General features: G+C 38.9%; 1 protein-coding gene across 1 annotated transcript; it reads right to left on the reverse strand.

Moving 5' to 3' along the window:
• Positions 1-2534: 2534 nt before the first annotated feature.
• LOC133797021 (uncharacterized) lies at positions 2535-4950 on the reverse strand. Its single transcript, XM_062234776.1, has 3 exons — positions 4336-4950; positions 3554-3625; positions 2535-2879 (listed from the first exon to the last, which is right to left on the reverse strand). The coding sequence occupies exons 1-3, from the start codon at positions 4906-4908 to the stop codon at positions 2877-2879; spliced, it is 648 nt and encodes a 215-aa protein (XP_062090760.1). The 5' UTR covers positions 4909-4950; the 3' UTR covers positions 2535-2876.
• Between the last annotated feature and the right edge of the window lie 9299 nt (positions 4951-14249).

A 14249-nucleotide genomic window follows, 5' to 3' on the forward strand; every position in this document is an offset into this window, starting at 1 on the left:
TCATCAATTTCCTATACCCCACTAAGGGCAAGGCTGCCTGATTTTTATTACAAGACCCAAACACTGGTAATCATGCAGAACAAATAGAAACTTTCATATTAGAAAAAAAATATATATATATATACATAATATCCAAAAATAGTATTTTCTTCTGATATTGAACCAGTTATTAGAAGTTTTAATTGGGTTAACTTCACCTTTATTACTTAATTTTCTTAATTATGAAATCTGACTCACATTTATAATTGAAGAACTAAAATGTCACGAACTCTCTACTATTATCACAGCACAACTAGAACTAGTTTTTTCTGTACTAAAGATGAGGACTCCTTGGTAATTTGCGACACCGTTTTTCAAAATTTCCATATATATCCAGATAAACCAGGCTGTTTTCTTTTTCTCCACCAAGTCGTGGACAAGTGGGCACCAAAACGAAGAGCGGGAACCACCCTCATGAAGCCACGTGGAGGAGCCCACCTGACGTGGCAGAGCCAAGTAGCATCTAATCTTGATTGGGAAACGTGATAGGAGCAAATGGTAGTAACATATATCGATCCATATTAACTCGACTTTATGAGGCCTTGTTTTGGACAAGTGTAGAAGAGCCTGGTTCGCTTGGCTATATATCTCCTTGCCGAGACAAGTCTCGTCAGCTTAACGAAAACATAAGCACACAAAAGAGCCATCGCATCGTTACCATCGTATAAATGCTCTTCGGTTAAAGCAAACCCTTTACGAGAAGGAATCAATCCACACATATTTATAGAAAAGGAGATTGTTATTTTATACTAATCATATTTTTAACTTTACTTACTCACCTATCCTTTCTTTTGCTTATATATATTGTTTTTGCTTTGATTCCTTTCCTTTTAAAGACCTCAACAAGAGACGTAATAGCTAGAGCAAGGGCATAAGGAGAGGTCACTGTTCTTAACATGTGTTATTCGGGGGTGGCTTTGGTTAACCTTAGGGACTTGGCAGTGCGCCGGAGATGGCATGCTTTGCAGGCGAGCATGGTGGCTGTGGCCACGGCAGAGGCGGCGAATTATGTGCATGAACCGAGTTATGTGGCTGCCGAGGTAGCAGGAGGCGGCGGTGGCGCCGCCGTAAAGCAGTACTGCTTGTGTTCGCCAACGCAGCATCCGGGGTCGTTTCGGTGTAGGCAACATCAGGCTGAGTATGCCTGGGCTGGTCGAACTCTTAGAAAAAGGTTAACTAATTAGGTATATTGTTCGTAAGTTCTCGTGTACAAAAGTCTTCATATGAAATTAAATTAAATCAAAGAAATAGAAGGGATCGAAGGAAAAGAAAAGATTCATGTTACATGATCTGCTTTCTCTGTTTTCCATCTTTTATTATGAAATGAAATGAAATGGAAGTTAAGCTGCTATATAAATTACGCATACTCGTTAATGCTTTATTTATTTTATTTCATATTTCGAATTAAAGATGTTCTAAGGAAATTGGTCGTTTTGTAGTTTATGAGAAAAAAAATTAAACCTGGATTGTCACACAGTTTATCAAATTATTTATAAATATCAACATAGTAAAATAACCTGAATATTTTAAGGCCAAGAGTGGATCATTCACTTAAATATTCTTATATTTTTCTCGTATTTCAAAAAAATTCTATTTAATTTCCTTTCCTACCGCGATGGTTTGTGAATTGTGAGACAGAATAAAAAACAATGTCTCATAAGTTTTTACGGCTACACCACGCGATATTTGGTGTTATTTTCCCCTTTAGCATGGAAATTTTCTTCTTTTAAAAAAGGAGTATGGAAATTTTCCGAAGTGGTTATTTTGAGGTATAATAATCTTTTATCAGTAGACTTGTATGCCTCGACTACTAGATTCAGAAATCGTCACGTTATGCAAACCGGTAGATCACGCAGCTTATGCTGCTATAAATAACACGTTTAAAACGAACAAAGCCAAAGAGAGATATTATATTGAAAATAAATGACGAAAACCAATAGTCAGTGTATTTAATGGTGATACATAAGCCAGCAGCGAAGTGGGTTTGTACCTAGACATGTTTATCACTTTCTTTGTGGGCACATCAAGTACTCTACTTTTGAAAAGAAAGGAGGCCTGTAACGCTCTAACTTTTCTTGATACCATAACACGCACTACTAGCATTTCAAACAAATTTACTACTAACACTATCAAACTCGAACCGACAATTCACATCGTAAATCCGCAATATCCACATCGTAAACAATGAAAATATTACAAAATACCCAACCAAAAAAGACTTAAACCGAACATTTTCCTATAATAAAATCTATATCACACACGGCACTCAATACCACCAATAATCATTAAAGATCATGTTACCAATGTAGCAAGTCCACCCAAATGTGGATAAATCATTCACTCACTAACGAGCGTAAAGAGAACTAGAAGAGCGGAGCTTCAACCAGATCATAGAGTACCTTTCTAAAATGAGATGCATACGGATTCAACTAAAGTTATATCCCAAAAACTTGTCAGCAAATGAGAAAAAGAAGTCTCCTACTGGACATTTCCACTTTGTATTAACAAGCATTTACTTTATCTTATAGAAATTTTAACAAACTGTTTAGGTACAGGGCAGAGATAAACTTTGTGTAGTTAGAAATATCACCGATTTAATGCGCAATAATTCAGAAGAAAACAAATTTACAACTGAAACAAATATTAATAATAAAACCCTTCTTTACTTCTGAATTTGTGGTATAAATGATCAATCTAACAAACTGACTAGTTGAAGAATAGCCCTTGGACTAACTGTAGCCATCATATGCATACAGCAGTCACCTCCAGACTCTATAAGCTGTGCGTCCAACTTGTATTTAAGATGTTCCATTGAAGTTATTGGTTTCTCTAAATCATCACTGTGAAAACAAAAGGCCAGTTGGTGAATTAGCAATGAAACTAGATAGATTGAATTAGGATAACTCATTGTTAGCTCATTATTTAATCATGAGTTTGTACAAGAGGCAAATAAAAGAAAAATCGTAAGGCACATCCATCCAGGGATAAGGAGAGGCAGCATAAACTTTGTAATAATCCAGCCAAAAGTGTAATTTTAAAGGAAAACAAGTGTCAGATAAAAAAAAAGTACTTCAGAGCATCTAGTGTTTCAGAGTTAAGGCAAGAGAAGATATCTGCTTAAGGAAGATCCCTACATTTGGGGAAAAGATCGGTTGTGCCCCACAATTAAAAAACAAGTGTGTAAAATGGAAAACTAGCGGCAAATAACTTCCTATAAATGGAACTGTACATACATATACTATTAATTGGTTATAGCCAAAGAAATTCCAACTTAATTTCAAGCAATTAAATATTGACAAAAACATGGGAAGATATGAAGCTAATCAATTGGCACTCAGAACAAAATCATTTTTTCTGTATCTGTGAATGGAATGGAGTACAAGACCTTAATATGATATCACAAAAACAGATCTTTTGCATTGCATCTAGACCAGTGATATTCACACAGAACACCAACTTACAGAATCAAAAGAAAAAAGAAAAATACTGAAAAAGAAAGAAAGGAAATCCTTACCTCAGGGTAGCAATCTTGACGAACTACAGTTTGGTTGCTAGTATTTACAAAGACTTCGCAAGATACTCGAGCCTGGGAAAAAAAATAACACAGTTTGAAAAATCCTATAACAAGCAAATGAGCTGTGTTTCAAACTGTAAATTCTGTACAGGAACAAAATAGAAGTACCAAATAATTATAAACCGAAATTCCAATAAAATTCCCACAATTTAGTTCTTCGTTGAGATATTCCTAGAACTGGATGATTATGATTAAACTTAAAAAAGCATCAGGCATGGATCTACAGACATTCACTAGCATTGAAAACTCACATACTTTTCAATAATTAAACCCAAGACTAATATCTCATAAATTTACCACCCCATGTGATTAGTGTAGCTTCCATATCAGAGAATGAAGATTCCATAAAGATAAAATCTCTCTTAATCCTTTTAAAACCTAAACCCATAATTCCATCCACACGGGCACTGATCACAAGCTTCATATCGTAAACCTATATAATCTGCACTGCAGTCATTCATATAAGACCTCCTTCTCATCTAATATCTAATTAAGCAGCACCCATTTCAATTCATTACTCACGATTTGATGTAAATTCCCAATTTCGTGCACTTTTTTTTTCTTTCTAAACCCCTTGAGAAAGCTCTAATTCTAACATTACCACTATTTCACAGAGGATCAGCAAAATGTCCAGCACATGACCCGAATTGGTTTCTGATACCTCAAAATATTCACAACTTTATTCTCAGAAATAATTGAAGAAGAAAAGGAATCAAACTTACCTTCAAAGGAATGTTGAAGAAAAAAAGCCCAAGATTTCCATCGACCTCGGTAACAGTATCGAAGGGGATGACACCTCTCGCCAAATCTTCGATCAAGTAAAACACGTCTTGAATGACCTCGAATCCGTTGAGATCAAGCGTGGCGTTCACGTACGATGATCCTCTAGCCCTAATTCGCCCACCTGCCGACTTCACAAAGCCTAGCACTCTCCCTCGGTAACCTACGGAGACCACGAGAGAGTCATAATTGAGGGAGAAGAAATCCCTATTGTAGACCTTCACTGTGAGTGAAAACGAGAGATCGAGAGTGAGATAAGGGGACGAGTTGACTCGGACGCGATTAAGGTGGACTCGGGCGAGTTGGAGCTTTGGATCGGAGGGGTAGAAGAAGTAGACGACGGCGGAAAAAAAGAGGAACGCGGCGGCGTAGCAGAGACATTGGCGGAGAAGGTGGTTAGTCCGGTTACGCGGAGGAGGGCGGTAATATGGGAGAACGACGACGTTTTGGGGGATGGCGGGGTAAGGATTCGAGGGGATAGGACCGTACGAAACGTAGTCGTTTTTGGAAGTCATGTTTCTCTTCTCCCCTGTGTATCAGTTTTGCTGGATCGTAGCAGATAATAATATATACGTCACATTGAAGTCAAGTACAAGATACGTGGCAATTTTTTATTTAAAAAACAAAAAAGAGAAAACGATCCTATGCGTGAAATAGCATTGGTAAATTTGACTTTTAATGCATTTAGTGATGATAAAATTATACCAATGGAACAAAATTTCACATTTTTATTTTAATATTTTTTAGATTACCAAAAATGTCCCTATCATAAATTTTCCTCTTTTTCTCTCATTGTCTTCTCATTTTCTATCTCTCACGCTTTTTCTCTCTATCTCTCAAGCTCTTGTACACAAAAAAAATAAGGCAGCTTAATCTATACAAAATTTTGAGCTTATTTCAGGGCAAGTTGTGAATCATTTCAAGACAAGAACTTCATTTTGGATTTCGGATCAAAAATCGTATGGGTAAGTATATATTTGTTATATGTAGTGAGGAAACTTGTTTATTAACATTGCTTTTGCTATTTCGAACAGATTTGTATATGCCTTCATGTTTTATTATAATTTTTCACTGTCGGAACGAATTTTCGTTCCTTTCTTGGTTTTTTTTCTGGGTTTTTTGTCTGCCTCGATAGGAGTCGATGGTCCTTGATAAACCCTCATGTATTATATTATTTGTATACCTTGATATGCCTCGATGAGCCTTGATGGACCTCGATAAAACCCTCACATAAGGGGGGAAATGGCTACCTTGATATGTCTCGATGAGCCTCGATAACATCCTCACATAAGGGGGAAATGACTACCTCGATATGCCTCGATGAACCTTGATGGGATTCGATAAAATCTTCACATAAGGGGGAAATGGCTACCTCGATATGCCTCAATGGACCTCGATAGAGGCATAAAACTTAATTATGTAGTATTTTCCTCGATGGGACTCGATTGGAATCGATGGGCCTCGATGGGTTGACCTCGATAGTGTAATAGTTTGACCTCGATATGAATCGATATTTTGCTGTTTTATGTTGTAATTTAACTTTTTGACCTTTTTGTTTTTTTTTGTTGTTGCAGATTCGACTGTTTCCATACTTTTTGCATTCAATGGTGTTTGGGAACTCGAAAATAGGGATTGGATTTTCAGGGATGCTGAATGCTATCCCCATTTCCTATCGTGGGCCAGGGACGATGGTCCAGGCCCATGGTCTGGGCGTTTGGATATGGGCCCAGCCCAGGCCCGCTTAGTACGGGAGTAACCAAGGGCTACGACCCAAGTGTGGTTCCGGACCCGGATGGTGTCTGGGAAGGTGATCCAGGACAGTCTCCTAGGAGACGTATGGTCAACTGGGATTATGGCCGAAGAGTACGCGAAACGATCTCGGAGCCTGGTAAACGGTCCGGGCCTCTGGTAAATGAAGAGGGACAAAGGTAAACGAACCCGGGTCATATCCTCCAGGTTAGCAGGAAAAAGCATCCATGACCCTGAAGCCGCCCCACGATGCGTGGGAGCTGTCCCCACTTTTCACCTGCAGAAAAGGCCACCTCGGGATAGCACGCCGTTGTTTCAGACCTGCGCTACCAAGTACACTGACTGGCTTTGTCCCCTGAATCTGCCTCGTAACTCGGAGTGCCCAAACCAAAAGCGCCATTTTGTCAGGCGAAATATAGTTCTTGGGCTGCCCCATTGGGCTTTAATTCTTCTTGGACCTATGCATTTTTATCTTTTGTATTGGGCTTCCGCCAGAGAAGCCAAGAGTATCCACACCTTTGATGGGCCCGGGTCATACCCGGCCAGACCTAGTGTTCCTGTGAGCCTATAAATACAGGCGATAGAGCACTGGAAAAAGGATATCTCTTCGACTTGTATACAGTTACTCTGTCAAAACATAGAGAGAAACTCCATTGTAAAAGACTTTTCAAGCTCTAATACAACTGACTCGTGGACTAAGGCTCATTAACGCCCCAACCACGTAAAAATCCAGTTTTTATCTTCTAAATTCCATATCCGTAGTCTTATCTAATATTCATTAGTATAGTTTCCGAAAATCTCGGTAAACACTGAAAATCAAGTTATGCCCGTGGAGAAGGGTTTAACGTATGAGCAAATACTTGAACTTCTGTACGATGAGCTTGAAGTGGATAAATGTGTGCATGACTTGAAAATTGAGGTCCCGTACACATGCCTATCACAATCCGTCAAACCTACCATTATAAAAAATGATAGGCATGTGCGTGCATTCATTGGGTTAGCATCGAAATCTGTAGAGAAGCTCATTCCTCTATGTGTGACATTGATTAAGAAGGGAGGTATAAGAAATGCATCGGCATCTGCCAACGTTAATAAAGAAGTTCGATTTGAAGAGAACATTTCTCCTCCATGCCATGGTTTCAAAGGAACTCAAGGTGACTTTGGAACATGTGTTCCCAAGACAAATCCAGACGTCATAGTCCATGATGGTATCCTGGTTAGAGATCCGCCATATTTGCATGACATGGTGGAGTACGATCTCTATGGCTTCGATCCTTATGTCAACGACGATCCTGTTGCTGATGCAACAGATCTTTGTGGTCCAGACGTTAGGGCAGATTTGCTAACACAGAGTTTAGATGTTATGGTAGATGAGGAGCGCAGAATAGAAGATTAGCAAAGACCTGGGACCAGCAGTAGTCGTATAGGTCCAAGTAGAACTGATGATAGTTTTAGATGGAGTGCTCCCATGTTCACCAAAGAGGATATAGAGGCCTCACATCAACATCATTCTTCAACCAACAAAGCTTTAGGAGAATTGCACCTTGGGAGGTTCTTTCAGAACAAGCTTGAATTGAAAACCAAAGCATCCATATTTGTGATAAAGAATAATTTTGAGTTTATGGTGAAGAAATCTGGGACTGATGTGTGGTACATTACTTGCAAGGATCCTGATTGTGGTTGGAGATTGAGGGGTAAGAAAAAAATGCGATCTGAAATGTTCGAGATTACTGTATACAACGAAGTACACACTTGCTCACAAGAAATTCGAGATACGAATCACCGTCAAGCATCACCGTGGGTTGTTGGGCACCTACTCAAGAGGAAATTTGCTACCAATGGTACTCGGTACATGGAAAACAACATAAGGGAGGACGTGAAGCACCATTTTGGGGTCGAAATGAGCTATGAGAAGACGTGGAGATGCAGAGAAAATGCTCTTATGTATGTCAGAGGGACACCTAAGGAATCATACTCCAAGTTACATGGATACCTGTGTCAGTTGGAGCATAAGAACCCAGGTACAATTACTGATTTTGTAGCAGAAGATGGTCGTTTCTTGTATTGCTTCTTTTCCCTCGGTGTTTCTAGGCGTGGTTTCCAGTACTGTTGTCTTGTAATTTGTGTGGATGGCACATTCTTGAAGAATAAGTATGGTGGCCACATGCTCTGTGTTGTTGCGTTGGATGCAAACAACCAGTTGTTTCCAATTACGTTTGCATTGTTGGACAGTGAGAACCATAACTCTTGGACTTATTTCATGAGAAAATTGAAGGAAGCCATAGGGGACGTTGAGAACCTTGCTTTTGTATCGGACAGGCATAAAAGCATTAATCATGCTTTGGAGCTTGTGTTCCCAGATGCCTATCACGGTGCATGTTACCATCACATATGTATGAATGTGGTGGCAAAATTCAAAATTGACCACGTGCAAGACATCATGGGGTGTGCAACATACACATTTCGAAGAACGGAATTTCACAAGTTCTTTGACAAGATTAAGGTAATTGATCCGCCCATTGCTCAATATTTAGAGGGAATTGGCTTTGAAAGGTGGAGTAGCGCTTATTTTCCTGGTAACTGATACAATATCATGATGAGTAACTACGCAGAAAGCTTTAACAATAAAACCAAGGAGGCAAGGAGCTTTCCAGTCGCCACTTTTCTTGAATTCATAAGATTCTCTCTTCAGTCTTGGTTTGCAGATAGACGTGAAAGAGCTGCAAAAGCAACAACTGTGTTATCAGTTGAGATGGAAAATGATTTGAAGCAAATAGGTGATAAAGCAATTTTTTTGGATGTCCAAGTCCTTGGTCATCACGAATTTCTTGTGGTCGATGGTAATGGTGATGGTGAGGTGAACTTGGCCACAAAATCATGCTCTTGTGGCATGTTCCAAACCATTGGGATACCCTGTGTACATGCTTTTGCAGCAGCCAGAAAAAGAAGCATAAACATTTACTCATTGTGCTCCCCTTACTATAGAATCGAGGCATTGAAGGACACTTATAAAGATACTATTTACCCTATTGGGAACGAGGATGAATGGGTAATCCTTGATCACATCAGAGATACGGTTGTCGGTGTCCCCGTTGAGAAAACCCCTGTTGGAAGACCTAGGAAGCAGAAAGTGGGTAGGCGAAAGACAAATCGCTATGCTTCACGCGGGGAAAAGATTGTCAAGCCACGTAAGTGTAGCCGATGTGGTGGTAGTGGGCACAATAGGAAGTCATGTAAGGCTAGGATTTAAAAATTTGTGTTATGTAATTATTCAATTGATTTTGCTGCATTTATTATATGGAGTACTTCTTCTAATACATTGTTGGTTTGGATGTCGAGGTAGACACATTATGTGAATTTAGTACTTTTTTATTTAATGACTTTTTCAAAAAATATTGTTTGATAAAAAATAATATACAAAACTAACTATATGCTATACTATACAAGATGTGTATGAAGAAAATGTAAAGAGCATCACAGGGACAAATTTTGATAGAATAAATCCACACACCACTTGGTCCTGAAATGATGGATGTTCTCATCGATAATGGTATCGAGTGGTAGCTTGGCAACCAAATGCTCGATATGTTTGATGGCAAACATACCACAATCCCCATTGCATATAATCGATTTTGTGTCAATAGAAGATAAAATAACTTTAATTTTCAGATTTCAAAATACACTAATTAAATAGGGGAATACCTTGTCTTAGTTTGGGGACACTCCTCCAGAGGAATACGACAATATGAAAAAGGCTTTGCGTTCTGCCCAAGAGATACCTAGAGGTCCTCATGGTCGTCAAACATGCCAGAACACCATAACAACGAAGGCAACAATAAGCACCAAGGTTTGATCACTTCCTCCATCAGAGTGGGACTGAGCACGCTATGGTTAGAATCATAAATGTTGATGCACCAAGTTGGAATGGAGACTTCAATGGCGATCCAATGTTCGGCTTTCTCGACGTGCAAGGCAAAATATACTTCACTCACATTTTGCCATGATACAAGGAATTGATTATCATCGCCCTTCAACATTTTCAGCACATTGTCGTCCCATGTATACTTAGTGCCAGTCTCTCTGAAATGATTCCAACAACCTAGGCACACCTGAGGGAAGGTGGTGTTCATGATCGCAGCATCTTGCCGAAATGTAGCATGATAAAAGTGGCGTCGGCGGCGTAGCATGTGCAAAGCAGCATCAATATGCTGAAAAAACATGAAAATTCATTAGTACCATCAATATATTTTAAGATTGAATTGAAAACATAAATGTAATTTACATACAGAATCCCAAAGCCAAGTCTGGACTGTGTGCAACTGTAAGAACCATGCCACACCGTGTGTCCAAGTATAGACGTTCCAGTCTCTCTTGTTGTCGATCTTCCCGATGATCCACTTATGGAAGCTTTTCTCCTGCTGTGGGTCACACTTCCTCAAAGGTTCAGCAACTAGCCCCTGTTTATCTTGTCTGATCTTTTTTGTTGGTCGGTGAAGTCATCAAAACGCTTGGGCCTGTGTTTCTTCCTGACAACTTCAAGGCCAGCTACCTCCCCAGGCTATAGTACTCGTACACTGGGATTGTCGGCATCACTGGTAACTACAGATGTTTAGGCTTGTGGAGTGGAGGGTTGATCACTGGGTTCGTAGTCTGCAGGCAAGATATCAGACTCTGTATCTGATTTTGTGTCGGTGGATCGACCTGAGACCACTGAAAGCAGCTGCGCCAACTGAGCCATGTTCGTAGTCTGATTCTGAAGTAAGGTTGCCTGGCCCTCCTTAACCCTCTTGAGCCTCTGCATCAATTGCTCATAATCAAGTTGGGCAACCTGACTAGAGGAAGATGCACAGGCCTGTGAAGTGCCCTCCTCAACCCTCGGGACATCCTCGTAAAAAATGGAGGCTTCCTTTGCAACTTTTGCCAGCTTCTTTGCCTCCTTCTCAGGTACTACTACTTCCTCCGCTGCAGTCCCAACCTCCCCCATAGTTGATTCCAACTCAGGGAATAACTTGGAATCAACTTCTGGGAGCCTATTGTACTAGACTACCTCATCGGGACGTGGCTTCAGCATGGAAAATACCACTAACTACATGGTTGAATAACATGTGTCAGGAAAACTTTAATAAAATAAATCGTTAATCAATTAATTTGTGACATTTAACAAGATAAAATGGAACTTACTCGATGGTTGGCGAATATAGGAACCAACTAAGCTGTCGAAATAGTGATATCAGTCTTCGTAGCCCAGCTAAGCATCCTCGGAATCTGGTTCCCACTGTTCACACCGAACTTACTCCCGAGAGATGGCACGGCCTCAAAATCCCAGTAAAGAAGTGTGGGTGCATAGTCATAGAAACTATACTTTGCCTCCTTCTGTTTTTTGCTTGAACCCTCTTTCTTCTTCTCCTCGTAGTGTTTCAATTGCTTCTTCATTTCCTTCTGAACTCCTCTACTAACCTTCTTAAATGACAACTTCCCCCATGGATACTTGAAAAAGTAATCAAGATCCTCAACCATCCTCAGGGAATCTCCCCATATCGTCGTTGTCTTCTCTGGGGCATTCAGTACCCCCTTTATCAAATAGCACAAACCCAGCTTAAATGCATCTTCTAGGTTTGTCGAGGCCTTCAAAGCATCTTCCAACTGACCAAAACTAACCTTCGAATCACCATTAAAATATTCCTGGATGATCCGATCACTTGAAAGATGCTCTTTCAACTCATCTGGGGACGGTGATTTCCCAAAATTTAGCCCAATAACTAGGCAAACTCTACAATACCAAATCTACACAGAGTGTTGCCCATGTAGAATTGACCCTCTTCAGGCTTCTTGCTTTCTACCTTACACAACATTAGCTGATGCAGTAGAACCCCAGAAAAACTAAACGGCTTCGCCTTAAAGAACTGTCCCAACGGGGATGCTTATGCCCTTTCAATAAGACCATACCTCTCAAACTGCTCTATAAGGGTATCCAAGTAAGCACTACCCCTATAAGTGACACGGTCAGGAAAGTGACACATCTTACACAAAGAATATTATGTTTTTTGCAAAATGAAGAACAAAGTGCATATTATCTAACAATCCAAAATATGAGATATTAAAGATGAAAGACATATATGAAGAAGAAAAATCCATAAACTTTGTTGCATTACAAGGGAAATCAACATATAACATAAATATTACCTAGTTACAAGTTGCTTCATCATGATCTTAATAATCTTATGAAAAAGATTAGAAGCACATAATTAGAGTAGAAATTACAAAATAAATTAAATACATACTTGAAAATGCTCTTGAAATACCCAAAATGGAAGAGAGAATGGTGGAGAGAAAATGAGAGAAAAGAAGATGGTAACCCAAAATTAAGCACCCCAAAAATGGTTTTGAAATTCCATATTTATAGCCAAAGTGAGATTATTAAAATAATCAATTTAAATTAATTAGATTAATTAAATAAAATAAATATGGCATGTAGAGGTAAATTATAGGGTGTAATGATGATATTGTGGTGAAAATGTGTAGAAAAATAGGTAAAAAGTTGGCATTTTGGACATAGGGGACAAATGGTACACTTAGGCAATTTATGGGCTCAAGGAGTGGTGGCTTGGTGGGTGTGGCAGTCGGCTGGCCAGGTGATGTTGGCTTTGGGCCTTGCTGGGCTGGGCTTGGCGTGGAGGCTGAAGGCTTGGGCACCCGCTGGCTGGAAGGAAAGGCAGGCGGCAGCTGCTTAGCTGGGAAATGGTTTCGGCTGAACTTGATTTGGGCCTCGGTTGGGCAGAACTGAAAGGGGTAGGCCACGTGAAGGAGATTAATGCTGAAGCTGGAGAAGGAAGCTGCTGGCAGGAGGCGGGCTGGGCCTAATGGAGGTGCTTGGGCTGCTTTGCACTTAGAAAAATGCCATTTTTTCTTTCCTCTTCAAAATAGCCATAATTCCTTCATTTTTCTTGCTTTTTCAAGAGCAAAAACATGCAATAAATTCTCTACAAAAATAAACATAAATGAAATTAAAACTAGATATTTTCAATAATAAAATATACAACAAAAGTTTCATGGAAATATTAATTAAAACTTAATTTACCTAACATTTAAGCTCAAAAGTTCAACTTTTTACTTCTAATCTTAACACTACTAACTTCAAATAATTAAACTACAACATATTATAATAAAATAACTATAAAAAAACACAAAAATATATAAAATCAAAATAAACCCAATAAAATCAAAATTACTTTAAAACTTAATAAATCAATTAAAAATTAAAGAATTAAGCAACAATTATCACATAAAAAGTGGTAAAATAACTCTATTTTGCAGAGTTATCACGAGGCCTATCGAGGCACAGTCAAATCCAGACCCTAACATATACTATCGATTCCTATCGAGTTCTATCGAGGTGCATAAAAAATCTCGAAAAAAACCTAGATTTCTTCATTCCCCAGCCCCGATCTATCTTATGAACAAAAATCAACAAAAAAATCAGGCACATACAGATATTGCATATTAAAAACGAAATCCCTCACCTTCGCTTTCTTTGGGGTTGTTTCCTAAAAGTTTGGTCTATTTGCTCGACGTTTTCTCCTTCCCCTTCTCCGATCGTTAACTCCGAGACTTTGGGAACCCTTGTTCGTGGTAGTGGAAGACAATGGTTGGGTTCTGATGGATTCAATCGGGTTTAAGTGTTACAAAGTTTGCTGGCTTCGAGACTTTGGGAGAGAATACGGAGAGTCTGTGAGAAAAAATGCCAGGGGTATTTTGGGTAGTAAGGTCATTAGTAGGACCAAAATGAGAGTTATATAGTGATAGTGTATTTTTTAAATACAGTGTCACTTAATTCATTAAAAGTCAAATTTCCTATACTATTTTTCTTAACAAAAAACAATTTATTGAAAAAATATATAAAGTTCAATACATCATTGAGAAAAAAAAACATTCTTAAACTAAATAAGTTTTCTATACACCCACCATATGTGCACCCAATTATGAGAAATATAGTTTAGAAAATCATACATCAAACTTAAAAATCTTAAATCATTAACATAAAGACAAAGATATTGAATAAATGATCATATAAGAAGTTAACGGCTAAAAGTAGATAGATCCACCAGCA

Source organism: Humulus lupulus, chromosome 8 (assembly GCF_963169125.1).
Source record: "Humulus lupulus chromosome 8, drHumLupu1.1, whole genome shotgun sequence".
NCBI classification, from domain to species: domain Eukaryota; kingdom Viridiplantae; phylum Streptophyta; class Magnoliopsida; order Rosales; family Cannabaceae; genus Humulus; species Humulus lupulus.